The sequence below is a fragment of the Rhineura floridana genome, chromosome 1, assembly GCF_030035675.1.
Source record: "Rhineura floridana isolate rRhiFlo1 chromosome 1, rRhiFlo1.hap2, whole genome shotgun sequence".
Lineage (NCBI taxonomy): Eukaryota > Metazoa > Chordata > Lepidosauria > Squamata > Rhineuridae > Rhineura > Rhineura floridana.
Window position 1 is genome coordinate 159,910,071 of NC_084480.1, and position 13,236 is coordinate 159,923,306.

General features: G+C 46.8%; 1 protein-coding gene across 1 annotated transcript in view; it reads right to left on the reverse strand.

Annotated features, from left to right (window-relative positions):
* Positions 1-13,236, reverse strand: part of LOC133363092 (zinc finger protein 653-like) — a 52,550-nt gene that overhangs the window by 31,016 nt on the left and 8,298 nt on the right. The window contains exon 3 of the mRNA XM_061582172.1: positions 3,048-3,076. Within this exon, the coding sequence (XP_061438156.1) occupies positions 3,048-3,061 (14 nt within the window). The 5' untranslated portion in view covers positions 3,062-3,076. The remainder of the gene's footprint in view (positions 1-3,047; positions 3,077-13,236) is intronic.

Here is a 13,236-nt window from a genome sequence, read left to right on the forward strand (position 1 = left end):
GCAACAGAGCTGGTGTTCTCAGCCCCCTGAACAAACTACCGCAGTTCCCACAATTCTGGGGGAGGTCATGTGCTTTAAATATATGCAGCTGCTCATGGGAAATTCTCCATCCTGCCCTGCCCTGTCATCCTCTCGGCAACATCATTCCCAACCGCATTCTGTTTCCTTGGGGTGTTCTGAGCAAAGGCATTTGCATCAAAGGTATGCAAAAGAAGAGAGTCTTCCTGGGGCTGGGTCCAATGTCAGGAGTGAAAAGAGATTGCTCCCGAGAGACCAGCATCTTCTTGGGAAAACCAAGAAGTGCTATTTGAATCCACATTTTTTTTTAAAGGAGGGGGGTAGGGATGAAATAAAAATGCAGTGGAAGGGGAAATTCATCACTGATCATCCCAAGAAGGAATGAGAAAGAGATGGGCCATGAGCCACCAAGAAGGCCGTGAACTATCTCATCAGTTCCCATGTCATGGCACAGGAGTGGACAGAAAGTAGGTCAGGATCTACTGGAAGATCTCCAGGTGATTTGAAGTAGATCGGCAAGGATTCCTGACTCCCAATTATTTTGCAATGGCAACTACAAAATTACTCCCCCTCCCAAAGATTATGCTGTCGAAATGAAGGAAACTGGGATGGGGGCATGGCAAGAAGGAATGTCAACTTAGTTTAGTTCTGGTACTCGAGCCAATTCCAGACCTACCGGTATGTCTTCTACGTGTGGGTCCAGCTGATGGATCTTGGGGTTCTAACAAAAAAAATTAGAAACCTGAAGTCTGACAATCCCTGACATAAGCATATGAGGGTCAGTGATAGATGGAGGAGACCAGGAGGAGAGATGGTGGTGGGAGAGCAAATCAGTTAAAAACCTGCTGGATGGCTGGTTTTTTGCCTTATAGGACCCCTTTTTTTAAACTGACTCTGCTCCTGTGCCATTAACAGCAGACCAACATGCAGAAATTAAGCAGTAAAAGCCCCTCCCCCATAGAACTAAAGTAGTGGGAAGAATTCATTTGCATAATTTCTGCCCAATAAATTGGCAGTTAGGTGCAAGGGAACCCAAAATAGAGGTCACTTTAGTCACTTTTGCTGCAGCTGTCAAATAAAACTGTCGGGAATGAAGTACGTACGAATATTCTCTGAACTCTAGCTGAATCTGTGATCTGCCTTAGGAAATAGACTAGAATAGATGGAGGCTGAGCGCCCTCTGCTGTCTGTTTGTTTAACATGCCTTTCCCTGCTCCAATAAGTTTGAGCAGGCTGCAGTGGGGAAGGTAAGAAACGTACGCGTTGATTTGTCCAGGAAAAGAAACTAGGTAGATGATAGATAGATAGACCTTTCAAGGGTGCTGTTTCAAGCTTATGCTGCTCATGGGGAGCAAGTTTTACAGTAAGCTTCAAAGGCCTGATACTGGATTTACTCAAGAATAAATTGAGAAAAAGGGGAAGCATATTTTGCACTTACATTTTAGCACTATTAAAACACTGATCAGCTGATTGGTACCATGTGCAAAGCCCTATGTGCAGCACTTTGCAAGTCCCAACAGGCAGCTGATTGCTGGGGCCTTGTCAAATGCTGTGCACTAGGTGTGCAGGTGCTGCCAATCAGCTAGTTGTTGGGGCTTCTACGCACAGCACTATGCACACACACACACAAGGCTCAGCTGCTGTCATTGTGACATCAGGTGATTGAGAGGTGGGCAGACTTGCCTAACTATCAAACTTGGCCCGCAGAAGATGGGTGAAATAAGATTCTGGCCCACCAGCTGGATCCAGTTCCTCACCCCTGCCCTTACCACTCAGTCACTGCAGCAGTCAAGAATCATATGTCTCATGGAGCATTTGTCTCTCCCCCACCCCCCACCCCGCCCCCAGCCTAAGGCTCTAGACCCAGCCATAGATACCAGGGGCATAGGAACTGCAGTAATCTGAGCTTGGTGAAATGGCTTATATTTTAGATGCAGGGAGTCCTGGATTTGAATCCTGGAGAAATCCTTAGACTCCTTAGACTAGGGGGGAGGGCCCCCCACCCAGGCTCATTTGAGTCAATCAGGAGGAGCCCTGAATGGACCAATGGCCTCATTTCTGCATGGATCAATTGGCGTTTTGGGGTCACCCCCTCCTTCCCCATCCATTCGTGTGACCAATTCTCCCCCACCTGTTATTTTGCCTGATAGGCCAGCCCTGCTGCACACCACCTCAGTAGCCTTCCCCATCCCCATCCCCATCCCTCCTTAGGAGCTGTAGCAGCTAGAGCACACCGAGCCCCCAAGCATCGATACATAGTATGCATGCTCTGCGTGTGCGCATGTGTGTGTGTGTGTGTGTGTGTGCGCGCACACACACACACACACACACATGCCTGTTGGCCATTCTGCTAGCCTAACTGAGGTGGCTGCATCATCATGGCTGTGGCACGTTTGCCAAGCTGCCTGCACAGGGGGACTTCTGCCAAATCTTAGAGCCCCTCAGCTGGCATAAGAAGTGAGATGGGCCTTTCATCTGATCCATCAGTGCTCTTCTTATGGAGTATTGTGTCTTAAGTCATCCCCCCCAAAAAAATAAGAAGCCCCAAGTGTTGCTACCTCATTGGGAGGCACTTCAATCCCTTCTACACTCTCTGTTTTGTATCTGTTCTGATACAGGTAAAATGTAAATGTACTGCCTTCAAGTCAATTCCAAGTTACGGGGACAGGAGAGTTCTTAATTAATGCTGCAATTGCAGCTATTAATTTAACAAAGAAGTGGATACTGCAAATCATCATCATCATCTCACTAATTCTCAGAAAAATAGAAATACACAGGTTAGAGTCAGACAATAGTATTAAGAGCATTAGAAATAAATTGGAAGAGACATCCCCTGTTTCTGTTGCTTCTGGTCAAAGAGCTTTTTGCATGCTTTTTAAACAATACAAAAGCCTGTTTACCAAATGCAAATGTGACATGAGACTTCACACCACAAGCAATTTTAAACCATCTTCCCACTACATCTATTTTAAACCATTCCCAACTCTCTGAATAACAAAACAACACACACACATCTCCAGAGCTATTACCTGTCTTCAGCCATGGATGGCTCCAAGCCCTGGGAAAAAAGGGATGGGAAAGTAATCAAAGAGGGAAAGGGCCAGAAAGACTTGGTGAGGGTGTGTGTGTGTGTGTATGTGAGCAGACTACAAGGGACAGAGAGAGCTGAAACATAGCCATAATGAGACAAAGGACTTGGCGAAACAGGGTACACATGTGGAATTACTGCGTGTGAGAAAAAGATGCGGCTTACTTCAATTTGTGATGGAGTTTTGTGAGAGTAGTATACGCAAAGGATTCTGGTAATGTGGTGATGTGCTGCTCTCCGGGCATTTTTTCAGATGCTATGATGACTGAAATTGAGTTGCTCATGAGAGTTTGTGCATGGCATGCCATGGGACTCTGCATCTGTGAATGTGCACCCTATCTTCCTGTGTGAGATTCTGTTTGTAAGAGTTTGAATGGTACTGAAACAAGTATGGCTGGATGGATTCACTTTCTCTCTCCCTCTCTCCCTCCCTCTCTCTCTCTGCATGGGGTTCGTTGTTTGTGTAAACACCCTGATGACAAAAGTGAAAGGTGGAGTGGGGGAGGGTTAGGTAGATGCGGGGTGGGGCAACAAATTGATTCTTTTTTGCCTTGGTCCCAGTGGAGAATGCCTTTTTTCAAGGGACTTAGATTCTCCTCTTCATTCCAGTTTGTTTTGACCTTTGGACAGGGCAGTTGGACTGTTTTCAACCCTCCTAGCTCTGCCTGGTGAGTGACCCAATGCAGGCATGGTGGTATGGATCTGGGGAGAATGTGTGCGTTGTGATTGATTTTGGATGTTGTGAAACAAAAAGCAATGGGTACACAGAAACACTTTAAAAAAAACACAGTATTAAGTAGTTCCTAATACTATAAGATTGTTCCCAGATGCATTTTTTTGTCTGGGAAAAATCTCACACACATAAATAGATCACTCTCTTTCCACAGTTTAGCAAGAGGAGCGATTCCCCAAATGAGGTCTCCTCCTGTAACTGGGGAGGGGGTGTTGTGGCTGGCTTTCAACGTTACCTTGTTGTTTGCTAACAACCTCCAGTGAAGACTCCAAGGAATAGTAACCATGAATAATGTGAATATTTTTTGGGGTTTTTTCTTTTATGTGACTTTAAAATTATGAATTTTTATTATTTAACCATATTTGTCTGCCACTGCAAAGCTAGACAAGTATAACCCTTTCTCTGGTTTCATTGGACAATCAGAGACATCAGTCCAGATTTAAGAAAGCAGCTGAAACCAAATCACTTTGGTCACTTACATTTCCTGTTGTCTATCCAGTTCAGTGTCTGTTTCTGATCCAAACTACAGCCCTTTTCAGAGAATGCACATAATACAGTTGTGCAGAGTATTAGACTTCATTAATTTCAACTGAATTTGATTATAATTTTCTTTGAGGCTGCAACTGTACTGAATCCCTAAGGAAACTGAACATTTCACTTTGACTTTAAATGTGCTTTTTAAGATTGAATTCTTTCCTTCTGTCTGTACACAGACACACACACACTTGTATCAAAGGAACAAAATCAACACCATCTGAGCTCTTTAAGCCTGGCAGAGTATTGTGGAGAGAATCAGATGCAATTCTAGACAAGTTGGCAGTGAGAAATGGGGCCTCATTTCCCCACCTCAACTCTATGGCAAAAAGATGAATGAATTATCCTAGAATGTCTAGCCATTAAGTCAATAATACATAGAGGAGGGTACAGATTTGTTCTTTGCTGCCCCAGAGGGTAGGACTAGGTCTAATGGTTTTAAGTTGCAGGAGCGTAAATTCAGATTGGACATTAGAAGGAACTTCTTGACAGTAAGGGCAGTTCGGCAATGGAACCGACTGCCTAGGGAGGTGGTGGGATCCCCTTCACTGGATGTCTTCAAGCAGAGGCTGGACAGCTATCTGCGGGAGATGCTCTAGCTGTGGATTTCCTGCTGTGAGCAGGGGGTTGGACTCGATGGCCTACAAGGCCCCTTCCAACTCTATGATTCTATGATTACCAATGGCTAGACAATTATGCAATCTGCTCAAAATGTGGCTGTATCAGCCCCTCACATCCCCAGAGTGTACAGTTCTTTCATGCCTTCCAGCTGTTGTTAGATGAAAATATGGCTGTTATTCTGAAGATAGTGTGATGAGCAAGGAACTTAAGCATGAGAACTAATGACATTCTCCACCACTTCTACCCCCCCCAAGACAAGGTGGGGGGAAAAGGAGAAGATATGATGACCTCTGGCTTAAATTATTTTAGAAGGGAATCAGACCAATTGTTAGATCTACCAGCGGCAACCATATTTGGTCCTGCCACCTGAGGAGCATCAGTCAGTAACAGATCTATCCTGTGCATCACAACCCAAGAGCCAGTGTGGTGTAGTGGTTAAAGTGTTGGACTAGGACTTGGGAGACCAGGGTTTGAATCCCCATTCAGTCTTGGGCCAGTCACTGCATCTCAGCCTAACCTAACTCACAGGTTTGTTGTGGGGATTAAATGAGGGGGAGAACCATGTATGCCACCTTGAGCTCCTTGGAGAAGCGGTGGTAACGCAGCCGAAGCTCTGCTCACAGCCGGAGTTCGATTCCAATGGAAGGAGGAAGTCGAATCTCCGGTAAAAGGGGTCGAGGTCCACTCAGCCTTCCATCCATCCGTGGTCAGTAAAATGAGTACCCGGCATATGCTGGGGGGTAAAGAAAGGCCGAGGAAGAAACTGGCAATCCCACCCCATATATACGGTCTGCCTAGTAAACGTCGCAAGACGTCACTCTGAGAGTCGGAAACGACTTGCAGTATAAGCGCGGGGATACCTTTACATTTTTTAAATAAATAAAATAAACAACTCTGACCAAAGGAGAACTCCAGCTATATCAGCAAATAATCCCTTCCTAACAGTGGATAGGCCATGTGGTACAACATGATCCCTCTAAAAACTCGCAGAGCTAATTAATGACAAGAGACAATGGAGGACAGACAGGGGGCTCCTGCACCTTTCACTGTGTCGAAGAAGGTGATTTCAACAGATGCTAGTTTAGTCACTATTACAGAGCTTGGAAAAGTTACTTTTTTGAACTGCAACTCCCATCAGCCCCAGCCAGCATGGCCAATGGATTGGGGTGATGGGAGTTGTAGTTCAAAAAAGTAACTTTTCCAAGCTCTGGTAGGCCATTGATGGAAGCCCTTCTTTCTTCTCAAGCACCAGGAAGCTTTGTTGATATGCTCTTCTTTTTGTGCCCCATCAGGGAGTCTCACATCATCCTTCCCCTGTTCAGCTGCAAGACCACCCAGTTTGGCTCCCTCCATCTCCTGCATTCAATATATTTTAGTGAACACAGATCATAAGACTTTCATAAAAGAAATTAGTCCCAGTGTTTAGATCAGGGATCTGGTATTGATTCCATAAAAGAAGCCACAGACCTGAACTTACAAGATCTGAACAGGGTGATTCACAACATATGCTCTTGGAGGTCGCTGATTCATAGGGTGACCATAAATCGTAATCGACTTGAAGGCACATAACAACAAAACTGAGTTGTTCCATGAATGGGAAAAAAGCGCCTCACAATAGGGTAATAACAGGAACCAACTAAAGAGTGAAAAAATTGTGAGTAAGCTTTCAGGTTATTCAGAACTCTTCATCAGGATAGAGTGCCTTTTGGATTTCATGCCTCAGGGAGCAATCCATCTCTTAGTTACACCGGGCTGAGGGAGTTGGAGATGGTGAACCTCCAGCTGAACCAGCACAGTCCCAGTTCCACCAGGCTTCGCCAGCAGAAGCCCCTCTAGTGCAGTGGAACTGCAGCAGTGCCAGCTCAGGCGGGGGTCCACCGGGAAAGCCCAGCCCGGCGGAAGGAATGCTGGTGGAAGCTGGTACAAGGCCTGAAAAAGAGGCGTTCCAGGGGTATGTTGGAAGAGGAGCTGGGGGGGGGAATTATGCAACATCCAACTCCCGTTCAAAGTGCACCTCTGGGTCCTCATCCGGGCCAAAGTTATGCTGAGAAAAAGATCGGTCTAAGAAAACAATTCTGATGGAAGTCAATGGAGAGTGCTTATTCACCAGTAGGGGTATTCGTGAGAGCCAACATTTTCTTTTCCATTCATACATGCAGCTCCTGGCTGAGCTGATGTTGCACCAGTCCAGAGGCTCCCAAATGGGAAATGGATGCCATTGAGCTTCCTGCTCCTTTTCTGCTGGCATGCCTTCTGTTGGCTTTCCATGAGTTGGATTGCTCTGTCAGGCATCAAACTGTCTTGGTTCTGAATCCAAATCTTTCCAGAACAAGTTGCATCCCTCTGTGGTTGATCTGAATCAGCAAGATTTCCTCTTCTGGTAGCATTGGTCTCACTTATTCATTCAGGAAACCAATTGGTGCCCTTATGTTTATTTTCCAATCGTTTTTGCTACTGTATAATGGTAGATGTGTGGTTTGGGAGTTCACTAAGCCTGGCTCCCTTGCAAAGAAATGTTCCGCTATGATCTCTCTCTCTCTCTCTCTCTCTCTCTCACGCACATGCACACACAAACACACACACACACACACACACACGAGAGAGAGAGAGAGAGAGAGAGAGAGAGAGAGAGAGAGAGAGAGAGAGAGAGAGACTGTTATTGTAGGGGTTGCCCACAAACACTGGTCTGTAAGCCCTGATTTTGATTGTCTGAAGCAGGAGGGTGGGAGCAATACATTACAGTTATATTTTATGATAATTTATTCTACTTCAAATGTTTCCTCATTGCACATAATGCCAAAACATTCCTTTGAAATTCCTGCAAAATGCATCTGTGTCCTATTTGTCTCTAAGCTGGCACTGTTTTACATCCTGGACTGGAGCCTGTTGGAATGTATGAGGTTCAACTCCAACTTGGTGGGTTGAGGCTGCATGGGGTTAATAAGGGTAGCTAGAGAGAGATAGACCTCTTGCTGGTTGAGGCTACACCTATCCCTTTGATCCTGCTGTCTCTTCCCTTCCTGCTAGGCTGATAAGCAAAGGAATGTTGATCTCAGTTCCTTCCCGCCTTTCTCAGTGTTCTCTTTCTCTCAAGAGGGGAGCAGACATCTTCTCTTTGTCTCTCCTCTCAACCAGGATGAGGGCGAGTACTGGGACCAGTGCTCGTTTCTCCAGCATAGGCCAGTTAAGCTAGATATAGGACTCTTTCCTATCAAGCATGTACTTCCAGAATAAAGTAGTTGTTTCTCATTTTAAAGCTTAAAGTCTCTGTCTGACTAACTTGCAGGGAAGGTAGAATCTTAGCAAAGATTCATACACACACACTAAGCTCGCTCAATACTCTCCGTTCCGCAGCGCATACACAACTTTGCTACTCATCTCAATAGATAGCAAAATTCCGACAGAGCCAGCCTCTTTTTCTTTATCCTCTGTGAGGGGAGGAGGATGAATAAATGGTTGGAGAATTCCAGTCCTTTCTTCGGCTGCACTCAACATCACCCTCCACCAGAGCCGACCCAGCCCCATCATTGGGTAGAATGAGACAACCACCTCAGGGAACAGATTTGGGGTATTATGAAAAGGCAGCAAACTGATAGTTATTTAATCTATTCCTATTCTATTTTTATTATCAAGGAAGGGAAGAGGTGCTTGTACAATTTTCTGCTCTAATTTCAAAATAATTTGGCTCACCTTGGATACTTTACTTTGGGAGTCACCAACCTGGCACCCATGGGTGCCATGGCACCTCCAAAGGCCTCTGTGCCCCAGTCTCTGCGCTTTCCTTTTTTAAAAGAAGTAAATATCTATGCTTCCCAGAAAGATAGTTATGAAGCAATCTGTGCAAACAGCCTTCTATTTATTTATTTATTTATTTTATTAAATTTATATACCGCCCTATGAACTGAGCCAGCCTGGCTACTCTTACCTGTCAGTGTTGTGAGCCAACGAGTGAAGCTGGTGTTGGGATTGACAAGTGAGTTGTTTGGACACCAGGCAACAATATTCCTTTGGGTACTAAAGAGCTTGTTTTCTCCTCTCCTGTAGTGCACTTTTCCTGCTTCTGACTTATTTTTTAGTTGTCCTTGGAATCTCTGTAATTTGCCCTTCCTTTTTTCCTAGCACCCATAATGCATCTTTCCTGTGGTAGTACTCCATAGAAGTTATTTTCTGCACATACTACTGCACAGTAAGGTGGATTATTAAAAATCCCCACCACCAATAGCAAATGCAGACAGTTGTGTTTTTCTGGCAGGACTCTAACCCTAACCCGCTCCTTTTTCTACAGGCCGCCCCCTCCTGGCCTCACCACCACCACCACAGAGGAGGAGGCAGGTGAAGACACCCCCCCCCGCTGAAAGATACAGCAATTGCTTCTACAACAGCCTCTCTGAGTAGGCCAGACAGCAGAGGAGGAAGAGGAGGTGCCACACCATGGAGCAAGAGACAGGCTGCAGGCTGGGGCAGGCAAAAAATCTGCTTAATTCCAACCCCAGGGGACTGCGGTGAATCTGCAGGTATGGGAGGGCTGTGAGGGGCGTATCTACCTGAGAGGGTGTGGCATAAAGGGACCCTGCACTTCTAAATTTGCCACTACACCACTGAATGTAGAATGTGAAAACTTTGCAAAGAGGCTCAGGTATGTCTCCTGCTCTGCAGGAGCTAGAAACGAGGCACTTATTAAGAATTCACTGTATAGTTAATTTACAGTATGATGGTATATGTGTCTGCTCAGAAGTAAGGGCCATATTCAGCTAACTCATGGTGCTAGTGGAAGCCAACACAAGACTTTCTCCCATGCCCCACATGCTCCCAGATCTGCTCTGGAGGTTTGGGAGAACCCCCAGAGCAGCACACAGGGCAAGGAGAGGGGAAATCCATCAGGCAAGAGAGATGTTTGCATTGACAGAACAATCTCCTTAGTGCTACAATGAATACAACTCCAAGTCTCTTCGTGTTTAATGGAGTTTACTCCCCGGTAAGCAGGTATAGGATTGCTACCTAGGCTTTGGTTTAGAGTTTTGAGCACTGGGGGAAAAGAGGGTTCTTGTGACTTTAAACAGCTGTGTGGCAGGCAGAAATTCAAGAGATTATGTCTTTTCCACTATGGGAATACAATTATGGAGAAAGCTTCACCTCTTCACATTCCGTCTGTCAGTCATTTTATTACATGTGTGGCCACTGATTTATTTTTCGACCCTCCATTTCACCTGCAAAAGAAGACACAAACCATATGCTAATATTATACAAATCTGTGCAGTCTTTTGTGAGTCAGAGGGCCTGATCCACATACAGTGTACAGGGACCAGATAATCATGCTGACACCCCTGTACCCCTGGCTCCTGTTAGACCTTGGGGTTCTAGTAAAAACAAAGTAGACTTTTCAGGTCTGGCCAATCTATTACCACCCTCAGACACTGATTTAGGATATCCACAGCCTCACCAGAATTTGATGAAAAAGAGAAATAAAGCTGAATGTCATCCACATGAGACTTCACACAAAGTCTCTGGCAGCAGTTTCATGTAAAATAGAAAATGGTACCCTCTAGGATCCAAAGTGCTTTTGGAGGTCACTGATTCATAGGGTCACCATAAGTTGTAATCAGAGCTTGGAGAAGTTACTTTTTTGAACTACAATTCCCATCAGCCCAATCCAGTGGCCATACTGGCTGGGACTGATGGGAGTTGTAGTTCAAAAAAGTAACTTTCCCAAGCTCTGGTTGTAATCAACCTGAAGGCACATAAAAACAACAACAGGATCCAAAGTAAAGTTGCCTAAGGGATCAAGCAGGGCTTCCCTGCATCACCCTCTCGAATTGGCCAACCTAGCGGGCATGGAGTTATCACCATCACCATTATTAATTATTATTATTATTATTATTATTATATCCTGCCCTTCCTCCCAGTAGGAGCCCAGGCAGCACCTCCAACACCCATGCAGGGCACCATGATCAATGTTGTCATCATAAGCCACTAAGGGGTCCAAGAGAATCAACAGGGGTGCACTACATTTCAGCAGAAGTCATCTCAGAGGTCAACAACGGCCATTCCTATCCCAAAACCAATTCCGAAGCCTGATGGAAATGGACCAAGAAAATCAATAAAATGCCTTATTTAGCAGTAAGTCAACATGTTTTAATAACGATATCAGCTGAATAGTGTTTCCTTTAGGAAATATCTAAAGAATGAGAGGGAAGCTTTATTAAAATCCATCTCTTTTCTTTGGGATTTAAACTGCATTTATGTGGATCAGTCCACTTTGTAGACTGGACAACCAGTGTAGTTTACTACACTGTATGGGACTTGGACTTGGGTTCAAATCTATGCTCATCCAGAATCACTACATACTGTCACCATAATACAGATAGATCTCTCAGTGGACTTCCTCCAGTGCACTGCAGATAAAGTATTGCTCCTCCATATAAGCAAAGTGCAGAAGTAGGAATTTGGCATTTTGATGGGGGGGGAGGGGTAAATAGAACAGCAGTGTCAATGAAATTTCAGATTATTAATCTAAATAAATATCTAACTTGTAATTAAATAAGAGATTAAAAAATGGTTAACCCCATGAATGAATCAAGGAGCATTATGCAATAATGAAAATTAGGGATGACATGAACATGATGTTACTTTATCAACAATTAACGGGCAAATTCACAGCTTCAGACTTGAGAATTGTGTCTGTTCAATATTCTGTTTCCAACAAATGTCACTTCACCTTGCCTTGCTTGGAGGATCCAGACATCACATTTTTATGTAAGTGAAGTAGTACACACATTGTCATCTAAAGGGTGTGTGTGTGAAGAGCATTGAGTCCAGAGTCTGAAATTACCAACCGGCACCACTAGGCCGCCTCTGGGTCCAGACTTGGATAGCGCTTCTGTACTTTCGCAGCGGGCAGAACTTCGACCAGATGCGGTTTCTCTCATCCACTCCAGCAACTCGGTTTGTACAGCGCAGCGAGAAGCCACCCTGCCTGGCTAAAAGGTTTTCCTTTTACGCAGCGTACAAGATCTTCCTTCGGCCTTGGACGCGTCAATACTATTGATAGCCAATAGACTGGGCGGAGACGGAGAGGGGTCTTTCGGTGGTCTCGAGGTCAGTCCTGGTGGTCCGTCCTTCCGCCTCCGACGATCAGCTCTGATCCTGCCTCCTCCCAGAAGTTCAATGACCCGTAGCCTGATCTAGCCATATTTACTCGGAAGTAATCCCAACTGAACTCAGGGGACCTACTCCTAAGTAAATGTGAACTGGATCGCAGCCTTATTCCCTTCCTTCCTCTCTCTCTGGGAGCCCAGCGGAGCAGGACAGAGGGCGGAGCGGCCGAGGCAGCTGCCCGCTGTGCAGGGTGGGAAAAGAGAGTAGGCAGCGGTGCCGGCAGCAGCAGTGACACAGTTGAGCTGGCCGGGCCAGACTGGGAAACAGCGGAGGCGAGCGGCGTGTGTGTGACAGCGGGCGTGCGTGACTCCCTCGCTTCTCGCCTTAGTTCTGGAGCCGTCGCCGCAGGTACACGCGTGGCTGGAAGGGTGGAGGGACAGCCAGGAGGGTCTTTGCCCGACGTAACTGCTGCCCCTAACTTGCCCCACCCCTCGACAAGACTCCCCTCCCCTTCAGCAGTGGTGTCCCAAGGGGGGAGCGGTGCCCTCACTAAGGGGGTGCATTGTCTGTTCTGCTGCAGACCGTTGTCCCCCTGCCCCCGCTCGTCATCGCACAGCGTGCCGGCCTGCGCTGCTGCCTCTTGCCTGGGCTTGTCTCCGGGCCGGAGGCTCCAGGTAGCAGCCCTGCCGGGACTTGCCACTCAGGTTGTGAAGCATGCGAGCGACGGAGCTGCCGCCGCCAGGCTCGTCTTGCTCCTCGGCCGAGCGCTGCGCCCGCAGCTCCGGTGAGCTCAGCGGCCCGCTCCGTAAAGGCAGCCGGAGCCCGACGGGCGCCTGGACAGGGCCACGCGCGACCCCGGAGCCCCGGCATAACAGGAGCGCCAGCAGCGCCCGAGCCATGCCGAGCTTCCTCGGCTCCGAAGGGGGGGACGAGGGGGGGAGGAAAGGGCCGCCGCGAAGCCCCCCTGCCCGGCTGTTGCAGTGTATGCAGCGGTGGGCCTGGCAGGAAGGAGCCGGCCCGGCGTATACGGGTGAGGCAAAGTGGAGCGAGGTTTCATCGTGAGAGGGGCTCAGTTTTCTGCAAAGCTCCTCTATGCCAAGCACTGCAGCTTCAGACATGGAAGAGATCTGGGGGTGGGGGAGAAGTG